The sequence below is a fragment of the Gopherus flavomarginatus genome, chromosome 6 (assembly GCF_025201925.1).
Source record: "Gopherus flavomarginatus isolate rGopFla2 chromosome 6, rGopFla2.mat.asm, whole genome shotgun sequence".
Lineage (NCBI taxonomy): Eukaryota > Metazoa > Chordata > Testudines > Testudinidae > Gopherus > Gopherus flavomarginatus.
The window spans coordinates 23,190,450-23,207,560 of NC_066622.1; the positions used below are offsets into that span (position 1 = coordinate 23,190,450).

Here is a 17,111-nt window from a genome sequence, read left to right on the forward strand (position 1 = left end):
AATTCTTAGGAATGCTGATTTAGCAGTTCCCTTTCTACAGTAGTAGCAATAATAACTAGGGTTGCCAACTCTGTAATATTTAAGAACCAGACATTCTAGCAGGAGTGCCAGAACCTCCCCTGCCTTACCCTTTCCCCATATGCCCTGCCCCCCCTTCGCTGCCCCTTTCCCCCTTCCTCCGTTGCTCACTGCTTTTACTCTCTCCACCCCCTTCCTGTGTGGGTCAGGAGGGACTTGCCTGCAGAGCCAGGCCTGAGAGTTGCAGCCACCTGATGCAGTAGGAGGTGACTCTCTCTGAGTAGAGTATGGCATGGGTGATGACTCGGTGCCTGCAGTAATTGGATTTTGGGTAAATCTGACCGGACACCATCAGTCCTCCTCTTTTTTTTTTTTTTTTTTTTTTTTTTTTTTTTAACCAGACTTTCTGACTGAAAACTGGCCACCTGGCCACCATAGTAATAACATGTAGCAAGCACATATGTGAAGTGAGTCCCATGTAGTTCACTGTGTGTGTGTGTGTGTGTGTGTGTGTGGGGTGGAGGGGGGCAGCTAGCACGGAAGCCTCTTCAAACTGGGCGACTCCCTGCTCTCCTTGGACAGTGATCCTCTAGTGCTGTTTGTAAATGGGGCTGGAGCATGAGAGGAAAATATTTCTTGTGTTCTTGGCCATAACCCACCTCTCTGCCTGAGGTTGTGCAGCTATGTATGTAGGGCCCTGATCCTACAGCTCTCTTCATGTGGCTGGATCTCTTGGCCTTTATAGAGCCCCAGGGACTTCAGCAGGCTCTGTCTGGCGCAGCAGGTTTGCACATGCACAGCCAGCTCCAGGATCGGGGCCCTAGTTTATAAAGGGAAGCGCTCAAGTAGATGGGTAGGGTCTTTGGGGAAGGGCTTGTACCTTCATGTGTGAGGGCAGCCCCTAATGCTCTGAGGGTGCCCCTGAAATGTAACCAAAGGGCCAAGTGAACCTCAACTTGGGAACTACCAGCTCCTAAACTTCTTGTTTTCAAAGGAGAATGCCCCACTCTCCAAAGCATGGTTCTGAGTTGCAGCCATGGCCAAAGGTAGCGTTTAAAATATTTCTACAACTGTAATGTTACAAACTCTTTTGGGTTGCTTTCAGTAGTTGTAGAATAACAGCTCTCATGGGGTTAAAAACTAGTTCGGTAACTTTCAGCTCAAGTCATCTTTTTCAAAGCTTTTTATAAACCCTTGAAAACTGGCCTGTAGGGAAAGGTGAACAGTCCCTTCCAGCGGGGTTTACTGCTGTGTAGTGAAGGCATTAAGGCAGGCTATTGGATTATGGGAGTGGCAGGGGCACAATCAGGATCCAGTCCCCATGGTGCTCAGGGTTGTGCAAACATGTAACAAAAGGACAGGCCCTGCCCTGGAACGCTCAGGGCTTGTTTGCACTTGGATTCCTTGCATCAGTGAAGCATCTCTGATCCAAACCTGAGACTATGTCCATGATATAGTGGCACAGCTGCAGCTACATCGCTGTAGTGTAGACACTTACTGCAGTGATAGAAGGGGGTTTTCTGTCACAACAGTAAATCTGCCCTTTTGAGAGGCAATCGTTAGGCTGTCGGTCAAGCTAGTGGTGTCTATACTTGGGTTTAGGTTGACTTAACTACTTCTCTCAAGAGTGTGAATTTTTCATACCCCTGAGCGATGTAGCTGGATCAGTCTAAGTTTTAGGTATAGACTAGGCTTAGGGCATGGCTACACTTGCAGTTGTAGAGCGCTGGGAGTTAAACCAGCCTTTGGAGACCGCAGCAGGGAAAACACTGCTGAGTGTTTACACTCTCAGCTGCCAGTGCACTGGCATGGCCCTATTAGCAGCTCTTTCGGTGTCACAAAGAACAGTGCATTGTGGTAGCTATCACAGCATGCAAGTGGTTGCAACGTCCTTTTCAAATGTGGGGGGTGGGGTGCAGTGTTACGGCGAGTGTGTGTGTGTATGTGGGGAGAGAGAGAGTGGGTTTTTTGGGGGCAGAGAGCATGTCAGCATGCTGTCTTGTAAGTTCAGACAGCAGCAGACCTCCCTCCCGACCCCTCGCCCCTCTCTTTCTCTCACTCAAAGCAAGCAGCATTCCTCAGTAATGGTTCCTTTGTCCCAGAGCAGATAAGCATCCAGCTGTCAGAAACAGAGCTTTGAAAGGGCATATCCACATTCCTACAGCAAGTTCAAAACAATGACAAAAGTGGCCACTTGACTTAAGGGGATTATGGGACTTTTCCAGAGGTCAATCAGAGCGCAGTAATGCAACACCTCATTCACACTGGTGCTGTGGCACTCCAGTGGGAACACAGCAAACGTTATTCCTCTCACTGAGGTGGAGTACCAGGAGCGCTGTAGCCATGGAGTCAGAGTGCTCCACGTGTCTTGCCAGTGTGGACAGGGAGTGAGCTAGTGTGCCCAGGGCTCCTTTATTGCACTGTAACTTGCAAGTGTAGCCAAGTCCCTAGGTATACTGCGGTATAGCTACACTGGTGCAGACTTCCCCACCCCAAGTGTAAACTGGCCTTTACATTGCAGGTTTAGGACAAGATGACAAGTGGTAAAGTTGGTTGCACCTGTTATGTTGCTACACTGGAGATTGCTGTTCAGCACTATATCTGTGGCTCAATTATTTCCTCCCCTCCAAAGCTGAAGTGTTTTAATAAGCCCCCTTCTTTCTACTGTTCTTTCAATATAATCTGATGGCAGCAAATAACGCTCCCAAATACACCACATTCAGAAAACATAACTTTATTATTAGTTGCAATATACATTGTATTCCTTTAAAGAATCCTAAACTTGTACACACTTTTTGCACTGAAAATACATGTATGCACATGTGTATATATTGTATTAAACTGGAGCACAATGGAATGACAGGCTTAGAAATTACTTGGAAAAATAAGTGATCTCTACAGGTTTATGTTGACGGTGTGCTAGGGTGACCAATATAAAAAGAGCAGGTTAAATAGAAAACTGTGTGCATTACACATTGAGTATGGTCTTTCGATGCTATGCTTGATACATGTGGTATATACAGTAGTTACAGACTACTATTGCTCGGTCATAAATGCATTCTATTCTCAGAGGGAAACTATCCTCGTTTGCCTCAGCAGAGCAATCTGGAAGTTCTTAAGGCCAACAGTGCTCCCCCTCAAGATTTAAATTACATTTCCACTGGGGGCAGATCTGCCTGCTGCTAAAGAAGTTGCTCAGGAAAGGATTTCCACTAGGGCCTAGTGGAGACTAAATGTGCTGGTTTAAACCAGTTTGGACCTGTGGCAATGGATCAACTAGAGCAGCAAGAGTTTAAATGTGGGGCAGATTCCTAATTGCTGTCAATCAGTGTAGCACAAATGACCTCACTAGAGCTATGTTGATTTACACCTGCATCTGGGAGTCTATATTCAACAGAAAAGTCATTTACACCAGCTGAGGGTCTGGCTCTGTTTCTATATTAAACAGTGAGATTTGAGTTCTATTCTAGTTAGAAACCAGCCCTCAATTTCTCATTAGGTCTTCCAGAGGCTCAATTTCTCAGCTAGGTCTTCCCGAGGCCCAATTTCCCAAAAGATAATGCTTCAGAAAATTGTCTGAAAGCAGCAGCAGCAAGCTCAGCTGTATCAAATGTCATCCAAACATTTTATTTTCAAACACAGTTTCCCCTGCCTGGGTGACCTCGCTGAGCTTAGTTGGACAGAAGGACAGGTCTTCTTTTCATCCATACTCGTTTTCTTCTTATATATTGCTTCCAAGCTCAGGAGGAAAGCAGCTGTCTCTCAGGCTAAAGAACAGAACTGATCAAAGGGACTGACCCCAGGCCTTCCTATGGCCACATACAGGTTCTAAGGAGCAGCAGGGCGGTGCCCATCACCCTGTAGGGTTAGTTCTTTTTTTCAAGTGCTTGTTCATTTAGGATTCTCTCCTCTCCTCTCAAAAGAGCTCAGCACTCAACTAATTCTGCTCCAATTTAAGTCAATGGTAGCAGACTCAGGACAACATTGTGTGCTTTTGAAAATCATACCTTCTAATCACCTTTTTTTATTTATAAAATACTTCTAGTACTCCCCATGTTACCCTAGCACACATCCCTGTGTAATTACACCTATCCTAATGCATGCTCGAGGCCTAAGAGGTAGGCAGGGTCTCCCACCACTGTAATGTCTCCATGCTCCCCATCTCATGGTTACTGTGTGTGGGAGGGGCTGACCTATAGGAGAACAATGCAGCAACAAGTTCTTGAGCGTGCAATGCCTGAGCTTCATCTTGTGTTGATACCCAAAACCATTGTAGGGGATTTACAGTTGGCAGTGGTAGCAGTTGATTGGCTGGAACAGGGTTTTAAATTCAAGTCCAGCTGAACTGCTGAGATCTATAATGATTTCTCAGATTGCAGCCAGGAAGCCAGAGCTGTACAAATGCCAGAGCCAATCTGTAAAGAACAGCATTTCTGATTAGATGCACTACACAGTTGCAAGCACAAAGATGACTTCCATTAACTTCTCAAACCCTTGTTAAAGAACAGGTCTGAGCTCATGAAAGTCAGTCTCTGATGCTTATTGTTATTGCACAAGGTTATCTTTCCTGAGTCCTGCCAGAACGGGTTTCAAGGGGAAGTGGAATATTGGTGTAATAGTGGTACATTGCCTTACAAGCCACGGAAGCAGCAGCAATCTCTCATGATGGGAATACTACCCTATTCTCTTCCAGGCCAGACTTGGAAAGGGAGCAGCGAGGACCTGTGATAGCTCCAGCTGCTGTATAATGCTTGTATAGGACACATGTCCCCTCTACAGTGGGAGCCATGGAGGATACTTGCTTTTCTCTGTAGTGAAATGCTTCCCCCATCTTCTGCAGAACTTTGATGGACTTATTGTTGGAATGCCTAAGGGAGTGGGAGGAAAAAGCTAAACTCCCTCCTGCATGTGGGCAGAGACCTATTACTAAGGGCATGGCTGCATGGGGCATTGCTTGGCAAAACTGTCCTGGTACAATTATACCAGTATAACTGATCTAAGAGTGTCCACTGGTATAACTGCGTGGACACTTGTATGTTTAAACACAGAGTTTATACAGGCATAACCACAGTGGTATAACAGTATAGTTCTGGCAGTAGATTTCCCCGTGTAGACGAGCTGTAACCCAACTACCAGAAGAAAGGCTAACAGGTTGATGCAAGCCCACTTGCCATATGAGTGAGTGTTCACATGGAAAGTTCTCCTAGAAGTCCTCCTCTAGCCTTGCTAGTATGAAAGACCAGTCAGCTCTGGCACTTGGAGCTGTAGCTTCCAACCAGTATCAGAATCTGCTGGATTTACAAACTTTCTGGTGGCAGTTGTCCTCATGGTAGTTCATTAATATCCTTCTGTACAGCTTGTTCTATGTAGCCCCAATATTCAGATACAGATGTTTGGCTACCTGGTGTGCTCTATGATCTGCTTTTAACTGCCCACCTACCTCTCAGGAGCAAGTGTGATCCTTCATTGCCACCCAGCTAAGAGACAGCTGCTAAATCTAGGAGAATCACCCAAGAAATGACCATTTCACAGAATGAGAAGTGCTTGCAGGGGAACCTAATAACATGAGGCTCTAAGTAAATAAGTGGACTGTGAGGGTACATGTCAGCCATCTCAATGCCCTTCCCTTCACTAGATGTTCTGAGCTTGACTAGCATTTCTGGCCATCTCCAGCTGATGAGGGGGAAAGGCCAAATGATTGCTGTAGAGTAGTTATGATAGGAATGGACCATGGTGGAACAACCTTGCCATGGCTACCACAGTGCAGGGGTGAGGACAGTTAGCTCCTTCTTCAGACTCTGCTCCCTTCCTCTGTGGCAGCTCTCTAAGCTGCCAAGATACACATCATATAGTATATTAACATTTCCTCTTAAATAAAATTTTGACTTTACATCTTAAGTATCAGTAGCACAAGTAATTTTTTTTTTAAAAAGCAGCCCCTAGGAATATTTACAGAGTAGATCCTCTTGCAGAGGGGAGAGGGTTTGGTACCTGGAAGTCACGTGGTTTGTGTGTGCTTAGTAGGTTTTAAGTATCTTCTTCTACATTAGTCTTTCTTCTCTGTGAACTCTGCTCTGATGCTGGGAATTAAAGAGCTGTTAAACAAGTCTTTCTAGAGTGCAAGCTGGTAGGGTAGGTCCCTACCCTTCAGACCTCATGTGCTAAAAGAGGTTGCTTCAAATTGGTTTGACCTAGAAAATTAGCTTTTCACTTTCAAGTATGGAATTATTCCTCTCTCCCCATCCCCAAGCTTTCTTTGCTAACTCTCTCTAGTCTTCCCTTCTTAAGGATCAAGACTACTTATACAGTATGTTCCCTAACTGCGGGAGCAGGGAAAGGGACCATACTCCGCAGGAGTAGAAACAGAATGAAATGAAAGGTGTAGAACTACTGAACATTCCAAAGATTATTGCAGAATAAAAACAGCCTTGGCACATCAGGAATTCCAGAGAAAACAAAGAACATGGGTGGTGGTAGTAGTGGGGATTTTCTGAACAGGAGTCTTGTAGTACAATAACCAATCTGGAAAGTTTTCAGTGACAACTTCTGCTGCCATATCCCCCTTTCCTGCTTTCGGGCAATGGCCTCTTTAAATGACTGAGTGGTGTCTCCCTGCTATGTGAATGTCTATTCATAGCAAAGTATCCTAAGAGTCCCTCTAAGTTAAATCTTTTCCAGAGAGACTTTTTATAAACAAATGAACAAACAAACAAAAACTTCCATCCCCAGAAGACCATTGAGAAGGTAACAAGGCGGCTTAAGTGTTGCTGGGTCCTCCAGCTGCTGAGACCTTCTGACCAATCCATGTTAGTATTTCCTTAAACACAGCAGTGCTGACCTCGGGCAGCTCTTTATGGAGAGCATGATAGGCCTCGTCATACACCTGCAATCAGAGAAAGAACACAGGTTCAGACAAAACCCCAAGAACAAAGCAGCCCTTAGGTCCCACTCGCCAGTGCCCGCAGTCCTGACATGCCCTGCACACGTCTCGTTGGTCTTCCTGTATTTCTTAGACATGGTGAATGATGAAAATTAAGGGACACCACCAACTTGAGATCTAGTCTGGTTCAGCAAGGGAGATAACCTGGGAAATTCTGTTTCACACCTGTCCTCCCTGCACAGGTTTGTGGTGTTGCAATCACAATTCCGTCTCCTCCTGCAGTTCTTTATGCTCCCCTCTCCATGCGGGGAAGACTCACCAACAGGAGAATGTGACACATGATCACAGGTTCAAAAATGGCCTCTGATTTTGGGTTCCTGACTTGAGACACCTTTCTTCAGCAGTGCTGAGCACCCGAAGCACTGACTGACTTCAGCTGGAGTTGGGAGTGCTCATCGCCTTTGGAAAAAACAGGTTCCAGGGCCCAGAGCCACAAAAGTATTTAGACACCTAAGCTCATTTGGTGCTTAAGTTTCCAGGTACTAGTTCCTCCTGTGCTTAGGCTTTGGCCTCTGGGCATTTGCACTGCTGTCTCACTCTAGGCCTCTGTCCATCTAGCTCCTGCCTGAGCCCTGGAGCAACTCACAAACTGGGGGAGGGTGGGTGTTTGGCTGTCTAAGTCGCATGCAGAACCTGACCCTGTAGGTGGCCTCTGAGTACTGGATCCTGAGTTTCCCACCTCCTAGGTAGGCAGCCTAACCACTGGACCTCAGAGTCCTTCTCCCCGCCTCCCTCTCTTTCTCTGGCACAATGATTGTTCCACTGTGGATAAAGACTTATAAAGTCATTGGGCCAGAGAGAGACCGTGAGAATAACTCTGTAGTCCAGTGATTAGGGCAACCAACTGGGAGAGGGGAGAGCCAGGCTCCAGTCTCCCTGCTCCCACCATTCTCTTTGATTATCCATAGTGGAAGAGCTTCAAGAGGAGAGAGTGCCCCATGCTGCTCCACACCCTCTGTTGCAAGGGGAGTTTAATAGCGCAAACTCTGGAGATGGCAGTGATGTTATCAAACCTAGACCCGCCGTGCCCAAGCAGAACATTCCTTTGCCTCGTGCCCTCTAGTAAGGGAATCAAAGCCATGCCGACCCATTGTCGCTCTTATTTTAATCCCTATACAGTGTGTATGCTGAGAAGCACAAGTCTCTTGCGAGGGCTGCTTTCATGCACGTAAGCAGTGGATACAACCATTCCCTCAGAGTCTCTCACCCACCTTCCCAGTCCGTGTATCCAGTGAACCAACTGTAGCATATCAAGCTTGCAACCCAACGAGAGGCAGGAAATATTAATCACGCCCTTGGTGTGTAAATGCAACGGGAGGCGTTCCTGCAACCCCATGTGTAATTTCACTCTTTTGATGCCTGGTATAGTTATTTTTCTGACCACAAAAGCTTTTGCTTGCTCTCCCCATCTCCCTTTCAAGCTCATTCATGTGCTAACAATTGGTTAATCAGCTATGTGCTCTCTCCAAATGAGCAGATGAGGAATGGCTTTTGTTCAGTTGCTTTTGGAAGGTTCTCGCTGTACCTTTACGCCGTGAATTGGGCTTGGCGTGAAAGCAGCCTGCCCTGTCACAGAGTTTGGGGACACTGGGTTACCTGGTTAAGAGCCCAATCCTGGAATGTGCCAAGTTCTTTCAACTCCCTTGGGTGTTCAGCACCTCCTAGAATCGGACACTTTCCCATGCTCTGCACTCTGTCAAGTGCACCTGGCACCTGTTCTGACAGTGACTCAGTCAAATCCTTAACCCTACACTGAGCAAAGCAGAGGCTGATATGCACAACATTACACCCTTCAAATACAAGAAGCAAGGTGACCTTGAGTGTTTTGTCCTGACTCTGCACGGTGTCCATCAGTAAGTAGGAACCTTTGATGTCGCAGAGCTTGTCAGGCAAACCATGTAGCACCAGGATTGGCAGAGTCAGTTTAGGCAGGGATCGTTCTATTTTGGCAATGGCATTCATCAGCTGGATGACAAAGGAGATCTTCATGCCCCCATGGTAGACCAGGGGGTCTGAGGTGTAAGATTCAACCTATTGGGAGGTGGGGGGGGGGAGAAAAATCATTGTCAGCAACAGTCTGTTTGGAAAATGCAAGGCAGAGCCCTTCATGTGTGATGAGTCTGTTACCATCTATTGCTTAGGCTATCCATTTCCCACCCTCAGTGGGCTCCTGTGCCATTTCACCCTCGATTGGGGTAGTCCATTATTTTTTGTCAAGGTCCAAATTTCTTGGTCAAGGTATAGTCAAGGTCCAGACTCCAGAGAAAATAATAAAAATAATTAAATAAATAGATTTTGAGGTCCTTTCAAAAGTGCCTGGTGGTCTGGATTGGCCCATGGTCTGCCTATTGACTACCCCTGCCCTAGAATAATAACCCCAGTTAGCAGCCAGGGCCCATCACCTCTTGTGCAACTGGAAACTGTGCTACCCCAAACTCCTCTCTTACACCACTGAAAAATGTTCATGAGTCAAAAATGCTGGGGCAGGCAAACAAGCAGCATCGGTCAATGACTTTGCCCAAGGGAACTCCTTTTTGCACTTACTCATGTTCTGCCCTGGTCTCCTACCACTCAAAGGAGGAAGACTTTTTTCCCCCCTAGGCAGTTTTTCATTCTGCTTTATTGCAAAGATGATATTGATACAAACGATTCCTGAGTACCGGTTCTGTCTCTGATGCTGAGTGGCCCTGCCATGAGTCACTTTATCTCTTTCCCTCAGTTTCCCCGTCTGCAAAATGGGGATAAAGATATTTACTTGTCTCGCAGGAGGGTTGAAGGTACTGATTAGCTCCTGCTTCCAAAACACCACTAAGATGAGGAGCTCTGTGCTGGTGTTGAGTGTGTATGTGGAGATGGTGCCTGCAAAGATGATGGGTCTCGACAAGTCGTGCTGCCTTGCGCCTAATGGAGGCTGCTCTGCTCAAGCTGGAGCATTGCCTGTTGAGGCCTGTAGTCTCCATGGGCCACCCCTCTGCATTAAAGACGAAGGTAACTTCAATCTGCACACTCTATGCGCTCACTATGTATGGGCCTTGAGCTGCTGATTGGGCAAAGTTTTCCTTAGTTTAAACTATGACATAAAGTGCCAGTAGTGTTTTCCCCCCTGCCCCCCCCCTAAAAAAACCCACCAAACCCAAAAAAACCACATACCCCAGCACTTCACTTGCAAATTTTTATCCTTCTCTTACGAGCTGGCTAAGAGCAGAGAGTCAGCACGAAAAACCTGAAGTGATGAGAGTGCTGAAAACGAGGCACTGGACTAATCAGCACAGGGTCTGGGAGCTAGGAATGGGTAGTTACTGCATTAGGCATATCTACAGTAAATATTTGTATGCTGTATATAGAGAAACGAGTGTTGGCAGCCTACGCAGGCTTTACCAGCTCAGTTTTTGCCAGAGCGTTTTGATTATAGGTGGATCCCTGGCACAGCCGTCGATTCCTCTATAGTCTGATGCGGTTTTAAAAAGAAATTTATCATCATGTATTTGTACGTTGGCTGAAGGAAGCCTAATTTTTCTTCTCTAAGGCAGTGTTTCCCACAGGGTGGGTCCTGAGCCACGGGTGGGTCGCAGGAAGGTTCTAGATGGGTCGCCACATCCAGGGCTGGATTAACCAATCACTGGGCCCTGGCCCAAAGCAAACTTACACTTCTCCTAGCTCAGTGCGGAGGGGACACCCCGGTGGGGGTGTTCGTAAGCAAGCCTGCCCTGCTCTCACCCTGCACCGATAGCGCCTGCCCTGCGGGGCTGGACATCGCTCCCCACTCTGGGCATTGAGACCTAGTGCATGAGGTTGCAGCGCCACTCGGGCTTCGCACGGCTGCCTCTCCATGACGAAAGGGCAGCCAGGCCAAACTGGGTGACGCTGCACTCATGTGTGGCAGGTTGCCGTGCTCTCAGCAGGGAGCTACACCCAGCCCTGTGGGACAGGAACCGTTGCTGTTGGCTCTGTGTGGGGCAGGCTTGTTTTTGTACACCCTTGGCCTCCTCTCCTCTCTGCACCAGGCCATGATTAGGGGAGTAATGCCAGGGTGGAGGGTGCCTATGTGTAATGATGGGTCCTACAAAAAGCAGTTGGTGGATTAGTATGAGACCATTCAAAAATAACCCCTCTCCCCCGCTCTGGTAACAGTTCAATAGACACCAAAGTACAATGAATTCTTTGGCAGCTGACACGCCCCTCGTAAAGTCAGTCAATTACAAAGATAGTTATTCTAACCGATGAAGTGTTTTAAAATGTGCCCACTGCACCCTGCACTAATTCCAATGAACGCACAGGTTAGTCTAAACTCCCTCCTTACTGTGCTTAAACAAACACCACATCTGAGCATTAGAAGGCTCAGAGATCGATTCTCTGCCCCAATCCGGTCTCTTTGACAGGCTCAGGTGGCACAAAGGGAGTGGAAACCATCGCCCTTGTTCTGGATACCACCCATGTGTGGGGGGGAGTCCCCAGTGGATGTAGAGCCAGCCTCCCTCCCCACCACTCTTAGCACAAGAGGTGTGTTGGGGAAGGGACGGAATGGCTAGGACACAATGCACTCCAGCAATCCCTAGTTGGTGGGTGGTCCTTAGAAGAGCATAGCCAGCAGGCACAAGTTAAAGTGGCTCTTAGGCTAATCTTTGCCAGGGCTGGCCCAGAGAATCAGGGAGATGTAATTAGCTGCCTGATGCCCCCTGCTTGGCTGGCCCAAGTGCAGGAGAGAATCTGCCATCAGTATCCAACTCAGGAGCAGCTCCTCGACTCATTCGCTGACTAAGCCTAATTCCATAGATTATTTTAGCAGGGCGATTATTTTCCTTTCCTTCCCCTAGCTGAGTTCTCACGAACTAAACAGTCTAAGGGTATGTCTACACTGCACTTTTGTCAGTAAAACTTTTGTCAGTATGGGGTTTGAAAAAATACCCCCGGACCGACAAAAGTTTACTGATGGAAAGCACTGGAGTGGACAGCGCGTTGTTGGTGGGAGATCTTATTTTGCTGGCATGAGAGCTCTCACCTGTTGGCAAAGAGTGGCTGCCCGGGAGACCTTACAGCGGCACAGCTATGCCTGTAAGGTACGCAGTGTAGGCCTAGCCTAAGAAGAACCCTCATTCTCTGCTGTGCTGATGGTCTGGAAGGTGATTACAGACTTGGGCAGAGAGAGAAGTCTTATTCGGAGCCCTGAAGCTCACCAAACTTGGGCTCTGGGTGACCCTTGCAGAAAGCAGGCTTCATAGAAATGGTCCTGCCACTGAGACATCCATGCTGCAGAACCTGGAGAGCTCAGCCCTAGGAATGGAGAAGAGTGACCCACATTGCACCAGTCCTGATGGATTATAGGAAACGAGAGCGAATCAGTCAGACCGCTAGGTCCCTGCCCATTTACTTGTGAATGTTGTCCCAGAGTGCCAGCATCCATGTGACTTCACTGGTAGTATGGGATCCTTTTCCTGACCATGCTAGTGCAGCCTGGCTTCTCCTCTGGAATCACTTAAACTTCTTTCAAACAGCATACTCTGCTGGAGACAGCAAAGGGTCTCTTTTAGAGCCCCGCACAGTACTATTTTTTAATCCCGCTCCCTCTATTATGGCAGCGGGTCCTGCAAGACCCATAGGATTCCAGACCCGCTGCAGGGCTCTAGTCTATTTCCCCTGCCATGGCAGGTCCATAATCCCCATTACTGGAAACTCAAGTTATGGGCATGCTGGAGTGGACCCTGAAGTGAAGGGCAGTTACGAGAGGGGAGACAAATGCAGTATGGCTCCCCTCGTCCTGATGACACACCCACCCTGAGGGTCTGAGACCTAGCCTCTGGGAAATGCTTGGAAGATCCCACTGGGGAGGTAAAATGCTGGCTGAGGTTGAGCTGTCAGGGCCTGATCCGAGGAGGTGGTAAGCATCTTCGACTCCCAGAGAAGTCATAGAATCATAGAATATCAGGGTTGAAAGGGACCTCAGGAGGTCATCTAGTCCAACCCCCTGCTCAGAGTAGGACCAGATTTTTGTCCCAGATCCCTAAATGGCCCCCTCAAGGATTGACCTCACAACCCCTCAGTCAGTATCCACATAGACTCTTCAGTGCCTGGAAGTCTTCTCTAGAACAGCTCTGAGGTTGCACCATGGCTGCTGTAGGTACCTCTAACCTCCTCTGCATCCCCTACAGGCAGGCAGCCTTTTTCAGTGGGACTACACTCTCATGAGATACAGCCCTGCTCATTTTAAATATCTGTCCTGTTCTGTAAACTGTCTCACTCCTGAGAGAGGCTGCCTTTCATGAGAAGAAACTGCCCTGCCTGTGAATGGGCTCATGGAAAAAGTTACACTTTGGCTTCTGGAACACCCAGTGCATCTAATTTTGTCAACTCTCACTTTAGCAGCTGGTAACCTGACATTTTCACCCAAACCCGTTGACTTTTCATCTGCAATTTAAACAAAAGCACAGGGGTTCCTCTGGCTACTTAGCAACTGGCTTCAGCCTAATCTGAGAGTTATTTGTTTGGAGCTGTGTCACAGCACTGCACTAAGGCAACACAGCTTTGAGGGATTTTTGTTTTTTTTACTGAAAGCAACAGATGAAGGACTCCGGGGGAAAAAAAATCAAGAGGGGTGGGTGGCTGGATTGACAGACGTTGCCTTCCCATGGAGTAAAATAATGTAGATTAATTCATATGAGCTGCCCCCTTCCCCGCCCCCGTGTAGTGCCATAAATGCCAAGAGATGGCCTAATGAGTTTCTTCCTTTTTTTCTCCCCTCCCCCCCCAAAACAAGGAATTTTTAGTTACTGAACAGCAGACAAATCTTTTTTGTGTAGTTTGGGGGGTGAGGGGATCTTTGAGAATGGTTGATATTGTGAGAGGGATAAAAAAAGCTAATGAAAAACAATCCTTATCAGAAAGTTAATGATCTGTGCATGGGGCTAACGCACTGCACAGGGCATGTCTTGGTGAAAGGAGGAGGAAAAAGGGAGAAGGCTTTATCTTGAGCCTTCGAAAGAAGATAGAGAAAAGGGGAAACCACTGTGCAGCAGGGCAGCTCGTAATGGGGCAGAGGATGAGGTTTAAAGAAATGTTCTCTAGAATACTGGGTGTGCTGAGGATTAGTTGTAGGGAGGGATAAGAGAAATTGGGGTGACCTTCTAGGCTCCGCATCACTCTGTCCACCTCAGTCTCTGCTCTTGTTTCTTAGCACTCCCCCCTGCCCACCTTCACTCTGCCAGTGAATCCTGACTCATCTGTTCCTTTGTGCCTTCTCCTACTCTCATGTCTGCACTCTGTCTGTTTAGGAAACCCTGGGTCACCTCTGCCTCCTTCCTCTGTTTCCTGTTCTTTCGTTCTTAGTTACAGCTAGCAGGGCCCCGCTTTCCAGGATAGATACCTTGGACAGAGTCTGCATAGTGGATCTGGTCTAAATATTTGGATCAGGTTCAGTCCATTGATCCTTTCCAGCCCTGGCTCGGGGTGGGGTCTGTAGAATCCATCACAACGGCCACCTGTTTTTTAAAAGATTCTCTTCAAGACAGAACCATCCACCAGGTCTCCTGGTGCATTTGGTGTTGCCCATCTATTTAGACCAGTGGTCCCCAATGCATGGCGCCCGTGGGGCATTTATGTGCACCCGCCTACTGACAAAGGAGTGCTTCTGCTGGATGATCCACTGCTGAGGAGCATGGCCGCTGGACAACCAGCCGCCGAAATGCCGCCGAGAAGCGGCAACGCCAAGAAGTGTCGCCGCCGAAATGCTGCTGTTTCTCGGCGGCATTTCGGCGGTGATGCTTCTTGAGGACGCCGGCTGGCGGCATTTCGGCGGCTTGTCGTCTGGCACCCGCCACGTTCTTCTGGGAACATGAATGTGCTATTGCAACAGAAAGATTGGGGACCACTGATTTAGACTATAAGGTCTTCTGGGCAGGGGCTGCATCTTTCTTTTCCATCTTGCACAACACTAAGCATGCTGTAACAATATTTAGCACGTTCTTAGCCTCTTCCATCTGAGGACAAACCTCTTCAAGGTAGGTATTTTTACAACCATTTAACAGATGGATAAACCTTGGCACAGTGAGTTTAAGTAGTCACATAATAAGTCAGTGGCAGAACCAGGCAGGGAAACCCAGGAGTCCCTGCGGTAACAGCCATGGCACGTTGTCTTCTAATATATAGGCTGTGACTTTGATAGATCTTTTACTTTATAAACCTGGTACCACTTATCCTTTACAACCTAGGAATATAATTCTTCCTTCATATGATTTTATTGTACCTCTTCTCTCCTCTGTTATTACTTACACAAAGAATTATTGGTAACATCTTCCATATGATGGAACACTAGCGAGTACGATGGTGTTCCTATAATAATGGAAACTGACTGTATTTATTTATTTACCTATGTATATTTTGTACATCTTTGTTATGATAAGGCTTACCAAAATATCTGAGGACATATACATTACCAAGTGGATGTATACTAATGCTTTCTATGTTGGTTCTTATACTGTGTCCAGTATCATGGAATTGCTGCATTTGCCCTATCTAATTCTCTCTTCTCTAGCTGAAAAATCTCAAAGAGCTTTTCAGTTGTGATGTTTTTAACCCAGTGAAGTATTAATCCCCTTTTAGAGGCAAGGAAACTGAGGCACAGAAAGAATAAGTCACGTGACCAGAAAATCTGTGTCAGAGCCAGGTACAGAACACAGGAGTCCATGTGGTTTATCCACAAGACCAGTCTTCCTTCCAATTTACCTAAAGGGCAATTTGGCAATTTGAATGTGCAAACAAAAGTTAAGTGTACTGTACTTTAAATATGTATTACCACCCTCTTTGCTCCTTATCTAGTCAGCCGGCATTCTGATGTCAGCATGGACAGGGACCCGCCTAGCCACCCACAGCTGGGGGATTCATTTGCATCTATTTAAAATAAGAATCCAGCTCATCTAGCCAGTCAGAGACATTGAAAAATTACAGCATGCCTCGGGGGCATGTGAGCTGCCACAGAAGTAAGCATTCACTACACTTACAAAGCGCTCCTGCTTTTTAGAGAGCCTTGGATGCCATCTTCTGTCATTCCAGTTGATCTTAGAAATGAACTAAAATCCTGATTTGTGATCCCTTTCCAGACACAGCTACTTCATTCACTTTTTTCCCTCCTCAGCAGTGCAAATACAAACCTAACCCTACATGTGACTGTTTTGTTCTGAAAGGTGTGGGAGCCTTTTTAGTTGTGCTGCTGCAGCAGTTGCCAAGACATCTGGTTTTGCCAGTATTGCCAAACCAGGCAGTCTATAAGCAGGAGGAGGAGTGTTGCTTTTCCACACAGCAGCCTGGTCCCACAAGCCTTGTCTAGACTGGCAAAAATGGGGGCCTACAATTCACAATGGTAGAAGCTCTAATTAGTTAGTTACAGTGGTTAAATGATGGGGCAGGGACCATCTTTGTACAGCACCTAGCACCATGAGGTCCTGCTCTATGACTGGAGTTCCTAGCCACTATCTCAGTACAATACAAATAATAGTAAGTGTAGCTGAGACTCAAGCATCCTTTGCTACTGTACTTGTGTGAAAAGCAGATTTAGACAACATGGTCTTCAAAGTGTCTGAACCCTGTTTAAACTACAACTTCTATCACTGCTGCCCCCTTGGAACTGCACTTGGTGGTGAATTATGGGTCCCATTTTTTTTTTTGCCATAGTGACCATCACACAGCCCAGATGTTAGATCTCCTGCCCAGAACAGGACATGGATGCAGAGTGCACCGAACTGGTGACTGAATGGTTCCAGACTGGACTAGTCAGCTTATGAGCCAAATTGTCTGTTGGTGTAAATGGGCACAAATATTGGCTGTAAGGGCATTTCACCCATTTCTACTAGCAGAGAATTTGGCTTGAGGTGTTTAGCCCCATTGCAGAGGGCCAGCGTTGGGGCTATGTACCACCGTTCCAATGCCTTAAAATGATATTAACATCCTCACCTCCTTTTTGTTCCGGGAAACCACATTTGGGTCTATAGCTCCCAGCGTCAGATTTGGTAGAACAAAGTTGAGCACTTTAGCTGCAAAAACCTGTGGAAAATGAATAAAATGAATTAACTGGGAAGCAAGGAGAAGAAATATGTGAGCCAAAGCCTCAGTTGGCATAAACTGGCATAACATAGCACCACTGAACTCAATAGAGTGTCCCGACTTG

At 47.0% G+C, this 17,111-nt stretch overlaps 1 protein-coding gene across 5 annotated transcripts in view; it reads right to left on the bottom strand.

The window, feature by feature from the left end:
• Window positions 1–6,411: 6,411 nt before the first annotated feature.
• MGLL (monoglyceride lipase) overlaps window positions 6,412–17,111 on the bottom strand; it is a 69,798-nt gene continuing 59,098 nt past the window's right edge. For 4 of the 5 annotated variants that reach the window (XM_050958530.1, XM_050958528.1, XM_050958531.1 and 1 more), the window contains 3 exons: window positions 16,898–16,987; window positions 8,774–8,989; window positions 6,412–6,901 (listed from right to left, as the gene is read on the bottom strand). In XM_050958530.1, the coding sequence (XP_050814487.1) occupies window positions 6,776–6,901; window positions 8,774–8,989; window positions 16,898–16,987 (432 nt within the window). In that variant the 3' untranslated portion in view covers window positions 6,412–6,775. The remainder of the gene's footprint in view (window positions 6,902–8,773; window positions 8,990–16,897; window positions 16,988–17,111) is intronic. The other variant, XM_050958529.1, reaches the window with a different exon arrangement.